Raw genomic sequence first — 22,182 nt, 5'->3', positions numbered from 1 at the left:
TATCTTTTAAGAGACTGACGGTGTGACTGACGATAAGCCAAACACAAGATCTCTGAAGACCGAGAGTTGGGCTGAACTGTACACGACTGTAGAAGCACCAATGATGTGCAATCTCGAGCCTATGTACTCTTCCCAATGGAATGAGGGAGGGATGCAAAGCTGAGGCTGAGAGAGGGCTGTTTGGGACTGTTCTAGACTGTGTATGAATGCTGTAAATGAGTATGAATGTTGCGTTTTACCTTCACCAAGTGGCTGGAGCAAAACGATGAGTAGATGAATGCTGAAAACTGTATGGATGTAGAAAACGCAAGATGGACTGCTGGCTGAATGCTGAACTGATGCGTTTTGCTGATGCAGTGGGGCTGAATGCTCATGCGTTGAGGCGCCTAGTGCTGTAGGAGGAAAACACTGAGGGATGATGGCTGAAACTGCAATCGCTTATGCTCCTTGTGCTGAAGATGCCAAGTGCTTGAATGCTCTACTGCTGAATATGATGTTTGAATGAATGAGCTGGCCGACTGCTCATGTCCACAATAAATGCATAAAAGATGTATAAAATGCTGAAAATGATGGGAAAATTACCAGAAAATTCCTAGTAAATATTTTGATAAATACTAGATGATATCTGGGGGTTCTTCAATGGTCTAGATGCAATGAATGAATGAATGAATGCTATGCAATATGCAGAATGCTTTCTAATGCCAACCCTAAGGTTTCTATTGGCTTTACATGCATGAATGCGTCTCTTCAAGTGGGTTAAGGGACTTGGACTGACTGACTGACTTGCTATGGCTGAGAATGACCTACGTAGCTCGTGCCTGACTTATCCTGGACTGAGGATTACAATGGGGTCACGGCATACGACAAATATCATCCTGAAAGGTACTAATACTGATACAATGTTGCACTGATGATGATGAGCCAGTTTGTCACCATGCACTACAGTGGAGAGTGCATGTGACAACAAAGGGGATAAGGTTTGGGCGGTGGGCATTGGGTTTTGTCCACCTCGGGATATCAGTGTGTGTGAACACAGGACTGGTCATAATTTACAATATCACATGAGTGGCATCAATCCCCGGCATATGCAACTACCATGGATGCGAGTCCAATGTACATACATAATGAGAAAGCAAGGGTGGACCAATTGGGTGGCCAAATGGTGACACTACGTAGGTTAGTCTCCCAGCCATAGAGGTATGTTAGGTCAGGTGAGTCCTCGTAGTCACTTTGGAGAATTCAACAAGTAGTCCTTATGTAGGTACATGTAGATGCTAGCCTTAGGAGTAGAATGCATTAGAAGCATGATAGTTGCATATAGTAGGTGCCAGCCCTATGGCCAGGCCCAAGGCCCAAGGCCAACCCATGGAGAGAAAGCCTTGTGATGGGAGAAAATGACCATCAGCCATCAACTAGACCCAGTTGGCAGCCTTATATGGGGCCTAGGCAGTAGTCTGCAGGGCTTGTTGTTAGTTGGCCAACAACCAGAAACCCGACGACACAATTCAGCATTCAATGCTATTTTATCTTAGTCGTTTGCAGATAAAAACAGGCTGACAGCAACAACAGAGCCAGCCGATCAGGCTTCCCTGGACATATATAAGGGTGGATCTTGCTAAGGTCTACAATTATCAGATGAAAACTCAAGTTCATAACCTCAGTCAAGCATGTGTGCTTAGGCAGCCTGCCTTTGCATACTTTAGCATCCTTTGTGCTTTCAAGCCCAAGGCATCCAAAGCTCAGTCTTTTGCCAGAGTTCTCAGCGCACCATCTATCACCATTTGGCCACCCAATTGGTCCACCCATGCTTTCTCATCATGTATGTATTGGACTGGCGTCCATGTCAGTTGTATATGCCGGGGATTGATGCCACTCATGTGATACTATGGACTTGGCTTTCTGTTGGGACTTGTGCCATTGTGTACATGCTCGGAAATGCTTGGTGGATTGGTGTTCCATTGGGTTTGGTACCTGGTATACTTGCATGGAGCACGTCTATTTTCATGAACGGGGATTGTCCATACCAATGCTACATTGCATAGCATCTTTATGTGCTTGCTTGCAATTGAAATTGCATGCTCTTTTCATGCTTGCTTGACCAATGTGTAGTTCCGAGTAAGGGGACGCCCGCCCGTGAACTGTGGATGTGAAACTGTTTGCTGACATGGTTATGTGGCATGTGACAGGTGGTAAGTATTAGTCATAAACGTAGCCTTAGGTGTTAGCACTAATTTATAAGTGACTGTGTATACACTTCATTAAGTTTTGGGCGACCAAAACTCACTTATAAATTATGACCAGCTTAGTGTTCACACACATTGATGTCTCGAGGTGGACAAAACCCAATGTCCATTGTCCAGACCTTATCCCCTTTGTACAAAGGGAGTAACCAGCCATGTGTTCTTTCTAGCTTGCTCCACAAAGCACCTGCCTGCCACCTAGAGTCCACCTCACTTTTCCCTCTCTCTCTAGAAGAAGGCGGCTCCTTCATGAGGGCATTTGGGCTGTATTTTCTGCACTCTCTCTTTCCAAACTCCATATCCAAGCTTGCTAAGGTGTTTCCCAAGCTTCCAAGAGTGTTTCCTGGTTGAGGGAGGAACTGGATTACAAGATCACATTACCCTGTATAGTGTTCTCTTGTCCTACGTACTGCAGATTGTTACTACCATGTGTTGGTGCAACAATAGAGACGAGATGGTAGGGAACATGGGCACTTGAGAGTTGCAAGTCTACACCGACAACCACTTGTTGGCAATATTGTATTCATATGCATTGGTATGGAAATCTGGTCAGAAATGCCCATGACACTGTGTACTTGATTCTCCCAAGATCAATATACTTTATTTGAGGGAGGGGCCGGTTGTTCTGGTTCATTGTGTGTCTCTTGTCAATTCAACAAATTACTTCTTGTATTGAGCATTTTGTCCATCAAATCGTGGTGTATTTAAATATATTGATTAGCATTGTGTTTAACCAAGTTACACTATCCCTCAGTCTCGGGCCGGTGTATTCTCTTCGAAGGTAGCTTCACAATCGCCTGCAGCTTATGCATAGTTCTGCCCAGCGTTTGGTCACTTTGTCCTTGCGTTTAGTGGTCGGTCAGACAGTTTGTCCGCTCAGTCTTGTGGACACAGTTCAGCTTGTAGTGAGTTCTCTAGAAGAAATAAAGCAAATACTCCTACTTGCAGTGTGGGGTCCTTTAGTGGGTAATTAGGATCCCATCTGGTGTTGTCTCGACTACTCTTTCAGTTCATGTTCATAGGCAATGTTCACGAAGAGGTTTTTCTGAGGGAATGTCGGTGTATTTGAAGGAACCCAAGAGTTTCAAGACTTGGAGGATAGGGAACTATCCCCTAGGTACTGTGGATCTTAAAGAATCCTGATTTGTTAAAAGGGTTGGTGAGGTTGGTTATAAACTTGAATTGCCTCCCTGAGTGAAAGTTCATCCGTTCTTCATGTGAGTAGACTCAAAGAAAAATTGGGTGGCGAGGATAACATTGTGTCACCTCAAGAACTTGTTGATGGTGAGGACTTGTCGTTTGTTCCACATGAGCTAGAGCTCATTGTTGATTTTTGGGAGAGGGGGCTTAGAAATAAGTTGATTCCTGAATAGATTAGGTTGAAAGATAGAGCGGAGGACTCAACTTGGGAGACAGTTGCTAGTTTGAAGCATAGATTCGGAGGAGGGGAAGTATGTTACGTACTGGATGCTAACCTTAGGGTTAGCTGACCTAATCCGGGGGCTAGGGAGCCCAGGGATTAGGAAAGTAGGCTAATTATAAGGGTCAAGGCTAAGTGAATAATTCCATAAGTATGGCTTTTATTGGAAAAAGCTACACAAGTAAGGGTTATGGGTCGAGTGGGTAATTGTATTGTTGTATCCTTGTGCTATGATGGTCGATACCTGGGCCATGAGAGTGCTAACCCACTCTTGCTAGTCCTTAGTGATTAAAACAGTCTGCCATTGGTCCTCGCCGACCAGGACGGGTCATGGTGTTATGGGACACCAGGGCCTCTTGGTTGGATCTGTATGCATGGATCTCACTTGGAGAGAGAGAGAGAGAGAGAGATAATCAAAAGGTTGAATGTATCAAGAATATTGGGGTATCAACAAATTTTTTAAAGATTTGCAAGTTGACATTATCTTTTATTTTCATACAGGGGTTCATTTTTTTCAAGGTTTGCCACTCATGGGAGCATATTTAACTCTTCCCATATTACTCAATGCAACTCCAGTTCAGGTGATGTAGTCATAACTATTATTCCTTATCAAATAAATTTATATTTTACAAGTTTAAAGATTGGAATGGTTTGCCAGTGGACTCTAGCACAAATGGTTGTGATTGCGCCCGCCGTGAAGTGGTTCACAGGCTTGAAACATGGATTAGTTTACTTGAAAGGCTTATCTGGATGCTTGAAACATATTTTTATGTTCTTGTAACGATAGGGTCCGAGAGGCAGGAGGATGGGAGAACACAGGAAAGAAGAGAGGAGGGCTTTGATACAATCAGGAATGAGCATGCCTAGGGACTATTACAAGCTAATGTTATGAAAGGCCCCTTTAGAATCACTTGATAGCAAACTAAACGGAGAGACCTTAAGAGTTGGCTACACACTCTTCACATTCATGTGCACATCTAAGTACTCCAGCTTGCAAAGGTAATGTTTGGTACACCTGCAGGGATCATTTGAATGTGGCACATTAAAGTTCAAGCTTGAAACCTGTGAATTCGCAATGTTGACCATCTCTTTCTTCACGGAATTATAACGATTCCTTGCACACCTGGCATGATAAATGGATTACTTGTTGGAGGCATTAGTCTCACTGGGTAGTTGTGCTGCAATCTGGGCCAACATGTTAGTGGGGCAGCATAAATAATGTTGTGGGGTGGTTGACTTCTCTCAATCCCCCCCCCCCCCCACCCCTTCAAGGTGGCCGTTATGGAGAGGGCCAGCTGGCTGGTGTAGTAGGGGAGCACTATCCCCTCGTTGCATGCACGGGTGATTTGACATGGTGTCAGAGCCAGGATCTGCCATGATCCCTGGGCTGCTTCCCTTGCTCAAAGTGGGGGATGTTGGCGGCATTCAAGCTGTGGCTTGATCTTGTGCATATGGTGGGGGGGCCTTGCTGGGTAGATGCACTGCAAATTAATCCCATGTGGGCCAACAGGTGGATGGGCAACATTAAAATAATGTTGTTGGGCAGCTCTTCTCTCATCCCCCCAGGCCCAAACCTTTGGATTGGGAGGTCTGGCATGCAGATTGGGAGCCCGCTATTTGACACCTATAGTGTTCATGGGTAGCCTCACTGCTTGCCTTTGTCTTAGCTATCTGACCTTCCTGGACCGAGGCTTATAGCCTTATGGAATGAGTCCTTGCTGGTGGGTGTCCTTGCTACTAGCGGTTGTCTGAGCCTTCTGACATTTCTTATTGAATTAAGTGCTTCAAGTGAATTGAGGAAACATACAACAGGGGACTGATCATAGTGGGATGTGGCACTAAAAGTTTTGCAGGTTGTTGCATTGTTGTGTGTTGATACATTGAGAAAGCAGCATATTGGCACAGGCAAGCCATTCTCATCCGCAGAACAAGAATTTATTGCAGCTGTTGCACAAGCAGCTACTGAAGTTTTGAGCACAACTCTCTCGGCTGTTACTGGCAGCTTTAATACGAAGGAGATCATAAAAGAACTCCAGAACCAGATCCAACAGGTAGAAGCTTCCCGCAAAGCTGAACTGAAAAGAGAGAGAGCACAAAACTTTCAAGGTAGTGAAGCACATGATGAGTCCAAGAAAGATGAAGGGGGGGATCAGGCTGACGAGATAGAGAGTAAGGGTGGAAAGGACATAGAAGATGAAGAAGAAGATGATAATGATGGTGATGCTGATGCCGGTGGACAAGATGATGATGCAGAAGACAATGTAGGGGAGGCAGAAAGGGAGGATGAAGAGGAGCCTGAAGTAGCAGAAGAGGTGGAAGAAGGAGATCAACCTGCTGATGAGGGAGATGATCAAAAGCGGATGCGGGAGGTGGGAAAGGCCTTGAAGCAACAGCAAAAGAAAGTAGCAAAATTACAGAAAAACTTCCAGAAGTGTCAGTCTCGATTGGAGAAGCAAGCAGCGAAGGTCTCCAAGCTTGAGAAACATCTCACAAGATCAGGTGGTGCTTTGTGCCATTTGCGCAGGCTTCTGGCTACAGTATTGGATATCATAGTCAAGCATAAGGTGGGACACTGATTTGTATGCCAGAAGGTTTAAATTATTGACTACAAACATAGCCGATATGCACGAACTTGTGGAAAATCAACATCAAACAAAAGAAAAATAACAGTGAAATGTGTCCTGTTTCAGGACGAAGAGTTTGGCCGCATCAAGCAGTGCCTGTTCCCCACTGCAACCATTTATCGAGTCTTGAAGGCAAGAGAACATGACAGTTGCAAGTTTTAATGCATGCTTCATTCTAGCATTCTAAAAGTTGGATTGAACTTGTTCTTCTGAGTATCATTGTCTTCCCTCAGCAGTTGAGTGTGATCTAGTGGTAGGCACATAACTTCTTCTTCTTCTTGGTTTTTCAGGGCTTGGGCTTCTGATTGGGCAACTACCAACGATGTTGTGCTGTCCAGCACTTCATTCTTCAGTCCTTGTATGGTGTTGACCCAAACCTTTGCTGGCTTTCTTGCTTTAGCTAATTCTGCACAGAACCCTTCCACCTAAGCTTGGAGCAGATGCCTCTCACTAATGAGGGCTCTAATCTTTCCCCCACTCAGCTCCTTTTGTTGTACTAGGTCCCTTTCCGCCATTGATCTTTGTAACTCTGTCTAAGTTCTATCTCTGTAGCTTAGGCTTTTACTACATTCATTCAGAGACTTACATAAAAACTATGTCCTTTTACAGAAAAACAATGTCATGCCTCCGATGTTCCCTTTGCCTTGATTTCCCCTCCGTTTCACAGTCAGAGAGGGTGTTGGTATGTGGCTTAGGGTGAGAGTGCAAGTACACAGCTATTGGGGAGTAGAGAGAAAGAAAGAAAGAAAGAAAGATTTTATTAACGTCTTCCAAAAGACCGAACTCAGCCTATGAGACAAATCAGTGTACCTGTGTGGGGTATCCTCTGTCATCCCAACAAAATGAAAAAGTACTGAACTAAAAAGCTGAATCTGGGTGTGCAATAAGTACAATGAGTGGGGGAGGGGATGGAGCTCTACTACTAGGAGAATGCAAAGCTATATGCATGGAGTATACAATCATGATATGCAACCTAGCTAGCTTCATCCTGTACCATACTGAGGGTATAAAATGGTATACATCAATGAAGGGGGTGTCCACAGCTCCCTGAAGAACATGCCTGGGTCTGCTCTGAAGCGAGCCAGTCGCTCCGCACCCTCTCTGTGAAACTGAGCTCTGATCTCTGTCATCTCTCTCTGGTATGGGCGTGGTGTCCGAAAGCCAGGTGTCCTCTGTCTCCTGCGGGCTCTGAGTGTCTCTGCTCTCTGGAGAGTAATTCCCTGCTGTGTAGGGGTTGGGAGTGGGGTGGATCTCTGAAAAAATGTAGTAATCTATGTTTGTCGTCCCCCCTCTGGAGCTGTCTGAGCCTGTAATGATGTCTCTCTGTGACGCTGTATGTCTAGAATGAATCTCCCCAGTATGTGCTGGTCTGCTGCCTCAAAGATCTGGCGTAGGGAATGTGGCTCTCTGAATAAAATGGGATCTCTCTCTCTGATGGCTGTATGTGCTCTGCATCTGCATACATAATGCTCCTCACTCTCCACCTCCTCTCTGCACAATCTGCATACCCTCTCCTCTCGGGGGATCCGTGCTGCTCTGCCAATCTCGATCTCCAATCGATGTGATGAGAGTCTAAGTTGACCAATAGCTACTCGGGAGCCGTGTGGTAAAAAGCCCTCCATGTATCTAGGCCTCTCTATAAATCCATCATCAGTGATACTCATGAAGTGATCTTTGTAGTATAGCATCTTCGGTGGAAGAGGCTGTGTAGGCAATATCCATGTCTCTCGTGTATAGAGCTGCCATAGGTCTTGTCTCAATACTCTGTTCCTCTCACTATGTGAGAGAGACGGATATGTGGTGCATCCCTGTCATACTGGAATGGTGGTAGATGATCCATGTCTACGCCATGCTGTGAGAACCAATGTGTGACCTGTGCATACCATGATCCTCTGTCTCCTGCCTCAGCCAGCTGTCTAGATGCCTCAAAAGCTCTGTATGACAATCTGTCCTGTGGCATCTCTCTGAATCTATCTACTAGGCATGTAGTCTGGAATATGGACTCTACCATCATAGGAGGCGCAGCAAACTCTGCTCGGATAATGTCATGAGGTACTGACGGTTTGCTGCGTATCATGCGTGCCATCATGAGGGCCTGTGGTGTCTCTATCTGTGTCCACCAATGGGTAGCAAGGCTTGGCGCCCATACTGCTGCTCCATACATCGGTGCCGGTGTGACTAATGTGTCAAATAGCCACCCCTTCGTCCGGGGCTCCTGAAAATGCGCCTGGTGGCACTGTCTCTCTAGCATAGCCAATGCTGCATATCCCCGTGTCAATCTAGCTCTGGCTGCTGAACCCATGGTGAAGCACGTGGCTGCTGCAGAGAAGGTAACCCCTAGGTACACATATGATGTCACCACCTCCACCTGGCGTCCTGCGAGAGTGAATGTCAGCTGACTCCTTCCCTGTCTCGATGTATGAAAGACCATAACCTTGGTTTTCCCAAGGTTCACAGTAAGACCCCTCTACGTGCAGAAATCATTGAGTGCATGTAGATGCTGTTGTAGACCTCCTGGAGACTCAGACACTAATACAATATCATCAGCATAAAGCATAATATGTACTGAGGTACCTGCTAGATCAACTCCATCTCCGCCTAAAACCGGTCTATGGACACATAAAGCGGTAATTCATTCACAAATAACCTGGTCTTACTCAGACACACAATCACAGAATCCTCGCTCCCTCGCTCAACAACACATTGGCCCCGAAGTCCGACGCCCCTTGCGGTATTTCTTTATTGTTAAAAGGTTGGAAAATACAAAGCACAAGTGCAACAAAGCACTCTACTTGCATCAGCTGAGTTTTACAAATTCTGGGAGAAATTTGCGAGCATAACTGCACTAAAACTGTTCCATAACATCTCAGAATGAGTCCCAACTGACAGGCTCACTTCCATAGGCATCAAGCTACCCAATGGAGTCCAAAACATCACAATTCAGCTTGCTATAATTTTCTGCACAGGCCTGTTTTCAGCTCTGTTTTCAGCCCAAAATAACCCTTGTACTGTCCTGGAGGACTTTAGCAAAGTCCTACTGCATTTTGGCATCAACCGGGCAACATAACAGCCCAAAAACAGCACCTAAACAGTGCTGAAACAGCATTGTATTGAAGAGGTTATTACCCTCTTCCGTCCCTGCTTTGGTGTAGGAACCAACTACACCGGTTCCTGTTCAAGGAGGCAACTAGCCTTTGCATATAAGCATGAAATTCACACAACTGTACCTGATTTTATCTGATGAGATCATTTCCATAGTCTGCAAGAGAGAGAAAGAGAGAGAGAGAGGCTGTGGGGAGCAAGCTCAACCCTCAATTCATGAGTTGTAGGGCAAGGGAGTGCACCACAAATGCTGGTTTTCCTGCAACAATCCACCATAATGGCTGCAAATGAGCCTCATTCAGCCCAAATTCCCACGCTTCCCTCTTCTCAATGTGGAAAATCTACATAAATTTGACACTTGGCACATTTTTAAGCCTTTTCCACATGCAATCTTCCAGGCTAAAAATCTCCTGACTGGTTCACATTCTCACAACAGTCCTTTGTCAGCTTTTGGCCCCCTTGACATTCCGCACAAACTGACGCGAACACTTTTCAATTCCGACACTGCCAAAAATAGCAGTTCCCTAGATTTTAGGGATGATGTCATCTGGTCTCCTGACCATCTTTGACCACTATGGTCACTTCAGAATTTGCTTAGAATTCAAGATATATTCACATTTCGGTGGCGGCCACTTACTAGTGCAAACTGGCCTATACTCTCATTCAGTGGCCATGTCCTGGACACTGTCATTCATCTTTTAGTGCAATTCTTAGGCTTAGCCAACCACTGGTCCAAAGTACCACTGGTTGACCCATTCTGACATTGCAATGGCCCAAGCTCTTCCAAGAGATCTCGGGGGAAAGCAACAGCAACCAAAGAGAAAGAAAAGAAAAATATATATTTATAAAGAAATGTAAATAAGGAAAACAACTGCAAAAAGTTTCACCTCCTGGTGACATACCCCCCTCTTGAAAGAAGCAAGCGACCTCGATTGCAAGTCCACATGCAAACGGATGACATAGGACGATCACCAGATTCCCCAGGTGATTAGTGTCATCGCATGTATCTCCTGCCAACGGATGACACGGGGCGATGATAGGAATTCCCCACTACCATTTGTGCCATCGTAGGTTCAAGCCTTTCAAATACATGTTTCCGGATGCAACACAGGGCGATAGCCTATATCTTGTACTATTAGTGTCACAACATGTAAATCATTCATTTGAAGCGTAACAGATACAACTTCAAAGCACTGAAAGTTCATTCATTGATTAAGTCATTGACAACAAATGTCAAAAGTGTACATTGCCAAACATATAATACAAATGTACAGGTCATTCAGAATTCAGCTTCAAAAAGCATATTAAATCATTGTGCAGGTTCTAACAGGAAGGCTTCCTTGTAAAGTTGCATCAAGTGAGGTGAATCAGCCAGTTCAACCTCATCCATCCATTTAGCATCCATTGGTGAATAATTTTTGAATTTCACCAAGTATCTTCTTGCAACTTGTCCTTTCACTTTTCTGTCTTTATGGGCCAGAATCTGCTCAGGAACCAGAATTTCATCCAATTCCTCCACTTCAGGCTGTTCCTCTGGCACCATATCTTCTGGCACATTGCCAATAAAAGGCCTCAAAAGGCTCACATGAAATGCATTATGTATCTTCCAAGTTTCTGGCAATTTCAGCCTGTATGCTACATCACTTATCTTCTCTGAGACTTGGAAAGGACCATAATATCGCATACTCAGCTTAGGAAACAGGTGTTCCTTGCCCTTTCTTTTTCTCAGTTGTGCCTTTTCAAAGCGCAATAAGACCCAGTCATTCTCTTTAAACAAGAGCTCTCGACGATGCATGTCAGCAGCTCTTTTCTGCTTAGCTTGTGACTTTTCCAAGGCATATTTAACCTTCTTATACGCTTCTTGCCATCCCTCAACATACCGATCTGCTTCAAATATCTTATCCTTTGTCTGCAGAATGGGAGGTACTTTCTTGCCACCTTCAACGATTTCAAAAGGCGCCTTGCCAGTAGAGGAATGCACTGTATTGTTGTAAGCATACTCTACTAATGGCAAATAATGCTCCCAAGCTGCCTTATGTTCTGACACATAACATTTCAGCAGATCCAAGACAGTAGAGTTAGCCTCTTCAGACTGCCCATCAGTTTGAGGATGAAAAGAAGATGAGAATTTCAAGGTCGTGCCCATATTCTCAAACAATGCTTTCCAAAACAAGCTTGTCATCCTTGGGTCTCTATCACTGACTATAGACTGTGGCATACCATGGTACTTAAAGATATTCTGCACGAAAATCTTGACCATGTGCTCGGGTTTTATCTTCTTTCTAACAGGAATGAAGTGTGCCTGCTTACTAAATCTACATATTATAGTCCAGATTTCATCATTCCCTGTCGTTGTCCTTGGAAGATCAAAAATGAAGTCCATGGCAATACTTTCCCATGGTCTCTCTGGAATAGGCAGTGGTTGCAATAACCCAGGTGCCTTCTGTCTGTCAAACTTGACTTTCTGGCATACTAGGCAAGATCTGACATAAGCATCAAGATCACGTCTCAAAGCTGGCCAATAAAAGAAAGTCTCAACCGCTTTCACTGTAGCATCAATGCCTCGATGTCCAGCATACGGTGGTGGAGCATGACTTTCTAGCATTACTTTCGGCCTTAACTGCTTAGTCACACATAGCTTTCCATGCATCATAAGAAAGCCGTCTTTCAGAACATAGTGATCACGATGTTGATTATTCATTAGCTGCTCATAGATTCTGGAAAAATCTTCATCACTGGCATACTGCTCTTTCATATCATCCAATTCTTGGTGATAAGAAATAGAAACAGCTGATACTTGTGGTTTGCGAGACAATGCATCTGCAACCACATTCTTCTTGCCTTCCACATGCACTATCTGAAAATGGAACATTGACAGAAAATTTGCCCAGCGCATGTGTTTCTCTGACAACTTTGTGTTGGAAATAAGTGCTCACTAGGAGTACTTTTAGTCTTGGTCATCTCAGTGTATGCCACGTGGCACTCAGGGATTTATCCCATATGCACTCATGCTCTATCTTGTACTTCTCACCTATATATTGTAGGTGTCACATCAATGAAAGTATCAATCTTGTGTCTTGTCTACACTCATCTCAAGGTAACTCTTTGTCTTTCATTTATTCTTGTTTAATTTCTAGTTTTGCTCTTGCTTTCATATTTCCTACATGGTATCAGAGCGGGCTGCTCCTGCCCTGTGTTGCCCACCATAGCTTCAGCTAGCTTCAGCCCACCATCTCCCTAGCTGCGCCCAACTCTTGGGACCAGCCTATTCACATTCTGAACAGCTACCCGCCGGCCTGAACTGTCTGTCCACTCCTACGCCCTGCGCCGGCCTGTTTCCCAGTAGCTGTTGTGCACTCCTACGCCGGCCTGTTTTCCAAATTGCTGTTGCTGGCGCTTCATCCTCTACAGTTTGCGCATCACTCCATACCTGCAGCTACTGTCGGCCTCCCTCTCTGGATGAGCAGCACTTGTACTGCTTATTCACAAGAGCTGTATTACACCTCTGCAGCAGCCTACGTCTATCTGCTGGAGGCGGTGTTTCTTCATCTACAGGCTACGCATAATCTAAAGGCAGTTCAGTTCTGCCATCGCTTCCTCTTGAAGAATCCACAAGGTACTGTGCATTGTCTCCTTCAGTTTGCTGGTCAGTCCTTTTCTTATCCTCATATCTGCAAACTGCTAGTTCCTCATGCTTCGATGGGCTGTCACATGCTATGGCCCTGACAAGTGGTGAGAGAGCCGGCTTCTAAAAACAGTTTGGATCTCTTCTTTCATTCATTTCTGCAATCTTGTAAGGGAATAGACACTGCCCTTGCATTTTAGCAAGAGGTAAGACCTTCCCACATGGCCTCTTCTACTCATTCTCTCATGTCTATCGACAAATTCAATGGCTCCAACTTTCATACTTGGCAAATCAAAATCAAGTGCCATCTTATGAAAGAAGGTCTTTGGGACGTTGTTCACCATGCTGCTCTCGAAGATTCCGACATTGAGCAAGTTATCACTTATGCTCCCACTGCCAAGAATGACAAAGCCTATGCTATCATCCTGCTCGGTCTTGGAGATGAATTCTTTCATCACATCTCTGACATACAGTCTGCTTCTCGAGCATGGATCACTTTGGATACCCTTTTTGGACCCCGCTCTAAAAACTCTAAGATTGCACTTATGATCTCATTCTTTGATCTATATATGCAGGAGGGATCTACTATAGCCTCTCATGTCAATTATTTTCGCAGTCTTATGGTTCAGCTTGCATCAGTAAAGTCCCCCATCTCCGAAGATATTGCTATTGCTGTGCTTCTCAAAAGCTTACCTGACACCTATGCTACTCTTGTCACTACCTTCAAGTATCACAATAATCCTACTCTTGAAGGTATCATCAATGCTCTCCAAGAAGAGGAAAGAACAAAACAACAAAAGGTAACTGACACTGCATTTTTAGCAAAGAAAGGAGGTTCTAAAGTAAGAAAACCTTGCACCCATTGTGGGAAAACTAATCATCTGGAGAAGGACTGCTTCAAGGCTCATCCATGCACCATTTGTGGCCGTGATAATCACCGGGAGAAGGACTGCTACTCTAAAACCTCTACATCAGCCCCTGCATCTACCTCAGCCCATGTTGCTGCAACATCTACATCAGCAGATCTTGCTGTTCATTCCTCACATGATGAGGAGTGGGCTTTCTGATTACTTCACCTTTTCTTGTCTATCACTTTGACCACCGATGATGTAGGTCAAGGGGTTCTAGTGTCTTACTCATTATGTTTTTTGACCTCTCTCTTGTCCCTACCCAAGAGGCAGAGATTGCCCTTGAGGGGGGGATGTCTTCAAGGTCCATCTGTTTGTCTACAGTCAGCCTTCTGTCTATCTAGTCTTGTCTGTCTGTCTATCTGTCTATCAATCTGACTGTGTCTTGTTTTAGATCCATCTTGTCCCTATCCTTGTGGACCCATATGAGGATATCACTTGAGGAGGGGTGTCTCAGGATCTTTTGTCTCTCATGTCTTGTCTCTCAGTCTATCAGCCTTTATGTCTGTCTTCTAGTCTTGTCCATCTTGTCTTCTAGCTTGTCTCTCAATCTTTATCTAGTCTCTCTGTCTTGGTCTTATCTTTTGTCATGTTATAGTCTTGTCTTTTGTCTTCCTCCTAGTGTCCACTTAAGGAGGGTGTTGGAAATAAGTGCTCACTAGGAGTACTTTTAGTCTTGGTCATCTCAGTGTATGCCACGTGGCACTCAGGGATTTATCCCATATGCACTCATGCTCTATCTTGTACTTCTCACCTATATACTGTAGGTGTCACATCAATGAAAGTATCAATCTCGTGTCTTGTCTACACTCATCTCAAGGTAACTCTTTGTCTTTCATTTATTCTTGTTTAATTTCTAGTTTTGCTCTTGCTTTCATATTTCCTACACTTTGCCTGTGTGAGAAAGTATCTGAGCGTCTGATGATCCGTTTGCACAACAAAATCAGCACCAAGTAAATAGTGTTTCCAACTGGTAAGTGCATGGATCACAGCTAGCAGCTCTTTCTCATAAATCTGATAGTTCTTCTCAGTGTCAGAGAGTATTCTACTCTCATATGCCATGACTCAGCCATTCTGCATCAAGACAGCACCAATGCTGTTCCCACATGCATCACACTGCACAACAAATGACTTAGATAGATCTGGCAATGTCAACACAGGATCTGTAGTCATTTTCTGTTTCAGGCATCTAAATGCTGATTTCTCTTTATCTGTCCATTGCCATTTAATGGCCTTCTTTTCAAGCGCATGTAACGGTGAAGCAATCTCTGCAAAATGCCTTACAAATCTGCGGTAGTAAGAGCATAAGCCAAGAAAACTGCGAACATCATGCACAGTCTGTAAATCTGGCCATGAAACGATTGCTTCAATCTTAGCAGGATCCATTGGGACACCATCCTTTGATACAATGTGCCCAAGGAAGTGAATTTCTTCCAGAAAGAATTCACTCTTCTTGCCATTAATGAGCAATCTGTTGTGTTTCAGCTCATTAAAGACTGCTGTCAGATGGTCTCTGTGCTCCTCTTCACTCTTTGAATAGACTATCATGTCATCAAAGAATGTGCCCACAAAGCTTCTGTAAGGACGGAAAATTCTGTCCATCATTCTGTTAAATGTGGCAGGAGCATTTGTCAATCCAAAGGGCATGACTAAGAACTCATAGAGACCAAATGTAGTGCGAAATGCGGTCTTGTGCACATCCTCGGGTCTGATTCTAATCTGATGGTACCCACTCTTCAAATCTATCCTGCTAAACATTTCTGCTCCTTGCAAACGGTCAAGAATATCATCTATGCGCGGAATCGGAAATCTATTCTTGATCGTGTTCTTGTTCAAGGCTCTGTAGTCAATACACATTCGCCATGAACCGTCTTTCTTCTGTACTAGTAACACAGGTGAACAAGACGGGGAACTACTGAGCTGAATTAGTCCCTTCTCTAACAGCTCATTAACCTGTGTCATAATCTCTTTCTGCTGGGCTGCGCTAACCCTGTACGGTGGCCTATTGGGCGGACTAGACCCTAGAATAAGGTCTATTGCATGATCCTCTGGCCTCTCAGGGGGTAACTCTCCTGGTAAAGACTCTGAAAAACAGTCTCTGAATGTATCCAAGAAAGCTTTTCTACCTTCGTCTAGTGTAGACAAATCAGTTTCAACTTCATTCATTTGCTTTGCAAAAACCAAGTACGCAGAACGATGATTTTTCATTACTGAAGTTATAGCAGAAGCAGAAATAACTGGGACAGACTCTCCTTTCCGCTTCACATCCAAAACATGAGTCTTGTCCCTATGTACAATTGTGATTTTCCTGTTGAAAGCATCCAACATTGCATGTTTCCTATGACACCATGGAATTCCCAACAGGGCATCACATCCTTCCAAGGGCATGATAAGAAACTCCTCTGTGTCCACATAACTCTGTATATGCATGCGAAGTTTGCCAAGTATAGGAGTGACAGGAACTGAATGCCCAGGGCATGCCAAATCAGCCTGTCCAACTGGTCCCATCTCTTCAGCACGAATTCCCAACTTGGCTGCCAATGCTGGTGAAATAAAGTTGGCTCGAGCACCAGGGTCAAAGAAAATCAGCACTGTAGCATCTCTGATTTTACCCCATGCTCTGCACAATTCTGTAGCATTATCACATGGCTGGTCACCAACCATGTCAGGTACCAATCCTGCACTCGGCATTGTCTTCTTTTTGGGTGGCCCTTCTTTATCCTTGGCATCTTTTGCTGGCTGTTGTGGACATTTTGCAGCCATATGCCCTTTCTGTTCACAGATGAAACATTTCCCAGCTTGCATCAATGCCTTTCTCTCTTCAAATGACTTGCCATATAATGGCCTCTTCTGTCCTTTGCCTTGACCAGCACTTTTCTGAGGCTGTGACTACCAAGTCTTCTTCTCAAATGGCTTCTTTCCATAGAATGGTCTAGGTGGGAAATCCCTCTTCACAACTGGTTCCTGTTTGCCCTGAGGTTCCTTGTTCACTGTGTTCTTAAAGCCACGTGAACCTCCCTGTAACAATGCATTAGTCATGTTTGCATTCTCAATGAGCTGAGTCATATTAGAAACATTGGTCTTAATGCAATAATCCCTGATTTCTTTGGGCAAACCACAGCAATACTTCTCTATTTGCTCTGACAATGGCACTGCCCTGTAGGAAGTTACTGGTGAGAGTGCATCCCAAAACTTCTTATTATATTCTTCCAAATTTACACAGTTGGCTGCATCAAGTTTGTGCCATGCTGTCATAACATCCACTTCAAAAGTATTTGTAAGCCAGGCAAAAGAGAACTGCTGTTTAAACTGAACCCATGTAGCAGGTGCTTGTCCTTGCATCAACAGTGAGGTCCACCACTGCAATGCATTACCTTTCAAGAAAGTAGCAGCCTTCCGCACCTTAGAAGACTCTGTAAAGTTACCCCCAGTGTATGCTGCATCAAACTGCTGAATAAAAGTCAGCGCTTTCAATTTGTCCTGCATCCCACTGAAAGTCTCAAACTTTACTGCTTGACCTCCTTCTTTGTAATCCTTTTGCACCTTTTCTGCATCAGTCCTTACTGCTCTTTGTCCACTAGGTTGAGAAAATTCAGCCACACTGACAGGTGCTGCGGGCCCCAAAGCTGGACTAAAATAAGTTTGAAATCCAGGCTGCACACCTATATTGGCATAAAGAGGGTTCAGAGCTTCCATAGGCATCATTCCTGGTGACCCTCTTGACATCAGTCCTAGCAAAACTGTGGGTGGCCTAGCCATGGCCTGGAAAACAGACCCACCACCAAAATAGCCAGGCTGGAAAGCAACGAATGGAGGAATGGTCGGCATGACCCTTTGCACATTACTTTCCTGGCCATTAAATGCATGTACCTGTGCCTGTGTAACATGCTGCACTGGATCAGCTGCCACTGCTGGTGTCTGCTCTACATGCTGTGGCATCCTTGGCATTTGTTCCTGTGCCCTCTCAACTGCATGCTGAGATGATTCCCTGGGAATCCCCTGTCCTTGACTGCAAATACCTCTTCATCCTGGGATTCTTCACCAACTGTTCAAAGGTACCAACCATGCTCAGGAGCTACGCATGAAATAAATCCTCTTGTTCCTGTTCTTCCTCTAATAAGGCTGGCTGTAGTACTGGCTCCATCCAAGCAGAGGCTGACACCTGGGCACCTGTCACCTCTATATGCTGTGTGCGAGTAGAAGAGGAACTCTCTTCGGCAGGGAGCTTGCCTTTCCCTTTGTCTGTCATACTGTGAACTGAAAGTTTAAGGGAACCTGTATCCAAAGAAAGAGACCGTACTCTTTCTCACCTGTAATCAGTTGTACCTCACTATGTGTGTCTCCTGTTCACCCAATCCAATCCGTGTCCGGGCTCTTGCAGAAAAGAGGACCCTATCCCGGCAATGGAACCATAAAACCGGTCTATGGACACATAAAGCGGTAATTCATTCACAAATAACCTGGTCTTACTCAGACACACAATCACAGAATCCTCGCTCCCTCGCTCAACAACACATTGGCCCCGAAGTCCGGCGCCCCTTGCGGTATTTCTTTATTGTTAAAAGGTTGGAAAATACAAAGCACAAGTGCAACAAAGCACTCTACTTGCATCAGCTGAGTTTTACAAATTCTGGGAGAAATTTGCGAGCATAACTGCACTAAAACCGTTCCATAACATCTCAGAATGAGTCCCAACTGACAGGCTCACTTCCATAGGCATCAAGCTACCCAATGGAGTCCAAAACATCACAATTCAGCTTGCTGTAATTTTCTGCACAGGCCTGTTTTCAGCTCTGTTTTCAGCCCAAAATAACCCTTGTACTGTCCTGGAGGACTTTAGCAAAGTCCTACTGCATTTTGGCATCAACCGGGCAACATAACAGCCCAAAAACAGCACCTAAACAGTGCTGAAACAGCATTGTATTGAAGAGGTTATTACCCTCTTCCGTCCCTGCTTTGGTGTAGGAACCAACTACACCGGTTCCTGTTCAAGGAGGCAACTAGCCTTTGCATATAAGCATGAAATTCACACAACTGTACCTGATTTTATCTGATGAGATCATTTCCATAGTCTGCAAGAGAGAGAAAGAGAGAGAGAGAGAGGCTGTGGGGAGCAAGCTCAACCCTCAATTCATGAGTTGTAGGGCAAGGGAGTGCACCACAAATGCTGGTTTTCCTGCAACAATCCACCATAATGGCTGCAAATGAGCCTCATTCAGCCCAAATTCCCACGCTTCCCTCTTCTCAATGTGGAAAATGGACATAAATTTGACACTTGGCACATTTTTAAGCCTTTTCCACATGCAATCTTCCAGGCTAAAAATCTCCTGACTGGTTCACATTCTCACAACAGTCCTTTGTCAGCTTTTGGCCCCCTTGACATTCCGCACAAACTGACGCGAACACTTTTCAATTCCGACATTGCCAAAAATAGCAGTTCCCTAGATTTTAGGGATGATGTCATCTGCATTCCTTCTGGTCTCCTGACCATCTTTGACCACTATGGTCACTTCAGAATTTGCTTAGAATTCAAGATATATTCACATTTCGGTGGCGGCCACTTACTAGTGCAAACTGGCCTATACCCTCATTCAGTGGCCATGTCCTGGACACTGTCATTCATCTTTCAGTGCAATTCTTAGGCTTAGCCAACTACTGGTCCAAAGTCCCACTGGTTGACCCATTCTGACATTGCAATGGCCCAAGCCCTTCCAAGAGATCTCGGGGGAAAGCAACAGCAACCAAAGAGAAAGAAAAGAAAAATATATATTTATAAAGAAATGTAAATAAGGAAAACAACTGCAAAAAGTTTCACCTCCTGGTGACACCGCCTCCCCGTGTAATGAAGTCAGCCACCTCATCAATGTATAACCCAAATAGCGTGGGGGAAAGTGGGCATCCTTGCTTCACACCAATGGTGCTAGCAATAGTCTCGGACATACCTCCTGGGCATCTGACTCGCCCAAAAACCTGCTCATATAATGCATAGATGCCCCATGTCATATCTGCTGGTATGCCAAGAGATTGCAGGCATTGAAAGAGCCTCTCTCGTGGTACTGTGTCAAATGCGTTGCGAAAATCCACAAAGCAGGAGTAGAGCTTTCTCTTCCTCACTCTGGCCTGATCAATCATACATCTCAAAGTGAATACATGGTCAGTGGTAGAGAAAGCTCTCCTGAAGCCTGCCTGCCCTGATGAGCGTAAACCTGCTCGCTCAGCATATAAGCTAAGCTCTTGCTCCAACATTGCACCATAGAGTTTGGCCAACACGTGGCCAACCATAGAACAGCGAGTTGCTACTGCGCGATCTGCTCCTGCGAGCTACGCCCCATCCCCCCCTCCCGTCTACCCTCCCCGTGTTGCCCCTCGCCGTCGCGCGCCCTCCCTGCCCCCCCGCCTCTCCTCCGCCTCTCCCCCCCGCCGTCTTCCTTGCTTCCTCCCCCACCATCTCCCCCCCGCCTTCTGCTCTCCTCGCTTCCTCCCCCGCCATCTCTCCCCCCCCCCGCCTCCTTCCTCGCTTCCTCCCCCCCCCGCCATCTCTCCCCCGCCTTTTCTCCCCCGCCATCTCTCCCCCGCCATTTCCTCCCCCGCCATCTCTTCCCCGCCATTTCTCCCCGGCTCTTCCCCCCGCCTTCCCCCTCACCTCCCCCTCCGTCTCGCCCTTCCTCCCACCGCTAGCTTCCCCCCCCCCCTCCCCCCCCCCCCCCCCCCGGCCTCAGCTCCCCCCTCCCCCCCCCCCCCCCCCCCCGCTCCGCCCCCGCTATCCTCTCACCTTCCGCCTCTCCGTTTCCTCGTAGGGCTGTGTCCCTCCCGTTGGTGACCCCGGTCTCTGGCCTTTTTCCTCTGGAGGACTCCATGGAAGCCGCTCCGACTACCCCTGCCGATTCCGGTCTCGGTTTGAAGTTCACAGCTACAGATCAGCAGTTGTTTGTTTCTACAGTATCCGCTCTTGAGGCCTCCTCCTTGGTCTGCAAGATAGTGGGTAGCCGTCCGATGCGGAGAGAGCTTCGCGACCTTCTGCAAGGCAGCCTCGTTGGCGTGCCTGCCAAGATTGTCAGCGTCGATTTTTTGGGACGTGGCTACTACCAGGTGGATTTCGAGTCCCCCCAGGCAGCTCAGACGGTGCTGGCTCGGAGCCCCATTGCCCTCCGCTCATCCCGGGCGTTCCTGGCGCGATGGACTCACGGTTTCGACCCCGCTTCTGACCCGCTAGTAGGCGCGACAGGTTTCCCCATCACTATCTGCTTTCCAGGACTCCGCAGGGAGTACTTGCCCCTCTTGTCATCCATTGGCAAGAAAGAAAGAAAGAAAGAAAGAAAGAAAGATTTTATTAACGTCTTCCAAAAGACCGAACTCGGCCTATGAGACAAATCGGAGTACCTGTATGGGGTATCCTCTGTCATCCCAACAAAATGAAAAAGTACTGAAAAAAAAGCTGAATCTGGGTGTGCAGGGGATGGAGCTCTATTCCTAGGAGAATGCAAAGCTATATGCATGGAGTATACAATCATGATATGCAACCTAGCTAGCTCCATCCTGTACCATACTGGGGGTATAAAATGGTATACATCAGTGAAGGGGGTGTCCACAACTCCCTGAAGAACATGCCTGGGTGTGCTCTGAAGCGAGCCAGTCGCTCCGCACCCTCTCTGTGAAACTGAGCTCTGATCTCTGTCATCTCTCGGGCAGGTGGTGGAGACGCCTCAGACAGCGGCCTCAGTGATAGCTCGGGTAGCAGGACTTCCGGCCATTCGTGTTGTGGTTCCTTCACCGGAGTCCCTCCCGAAGACGATCCTCCTCCCTTGTCTTTCTGGAGGACATCTGATACAGCGCGTGGAGTATTCGGGCCTCCCCGGCCAGTGCTACATCTGTCGGGAGATGGGCCACCTCGCACGCGCTTGTCCCCGCAAGGGGGTTCATCCTTCACGCTCTGCCGCCTCTGGACCCCCTTCAGGAGGCCCGAGGGGTGGCCATCCACCTCAGAGACCGGACATCCCTGGCTCGTCTCAGCAGGCGCCATCATCTGACGAGCAGGCTCCGGCGGAGGATGCGGCGCAGTCCTAGGAGGCTGGCAGATGGCAGGAGGTTCGCCGGCGGAAACGCCCGGCCCGCAGGGACCGTCGCAGACGCCAGCAGGCAGCACAGGCTGGCGGACAGGCGACCCCGGCTGGCGTCTAGGCACCTACCCGCACTTATGCTCCAGTCAGGGATAGGCGGCCAGCAGGTCCCACCCCGATGGACGAGGATTCAGTCTCAGTGCCCG

At 46.2% G+C, this 22,182-nt stretch overlaps 1 protein-coding gene across 4 annotated transcripts in view; it reads left to right on the top strand.

Annotated features, from left to right (window-relative positions):
- LOC147640461 (flagellar radial spoke protein 2-like) overlaps positions 1 to 22,182 on the top strand; it is a 107,020-nt gene that overhangs the window by 60,339 nt on the left and 24,499 nt on the right. For all 4 annotated transcript variants that reach the window (XM_086780893.1, XM_086780885.1, XM_086780901.1 and 1 more), the window contains exons 6-8: positions 4,162 to 4,241; positions 5,514 to 6,224; positions 6,351 to 6,416. In XM_086780893.1, coding sequence (XP_086637019.1) covers positions 4,162 to 4,241; positions 5,514 to 6,224; positions 6,351 to 6,416 — 857 coding nt within the window. The remainder of the gene's footprint in view (positions 1 to 4,161; positions 4,242 to 5,513; positions 6,225 to 6,350; positions 6,417 to 22,182) is intronic.

The sequence above is a fragment of the Cibotium barometz genome, chromosome 3 (assembly GCF_041138505.1).
Source record: "Cibotium barometz isolate CiBa-2024 chromosome 3, ASM4113850v1, whole genome shotgun sequence".
NCBI lineage: Eukaryota > Viridiplantae > Streptophyta > Polypodiopsida > Cyatheales > Cibotiaceae > Cibotium > Cibotium barometz.
Note: the sequence above shows the minus strand (reverse complement) of the source record. Positions and strands in the feature narration are given on the sequence as shown.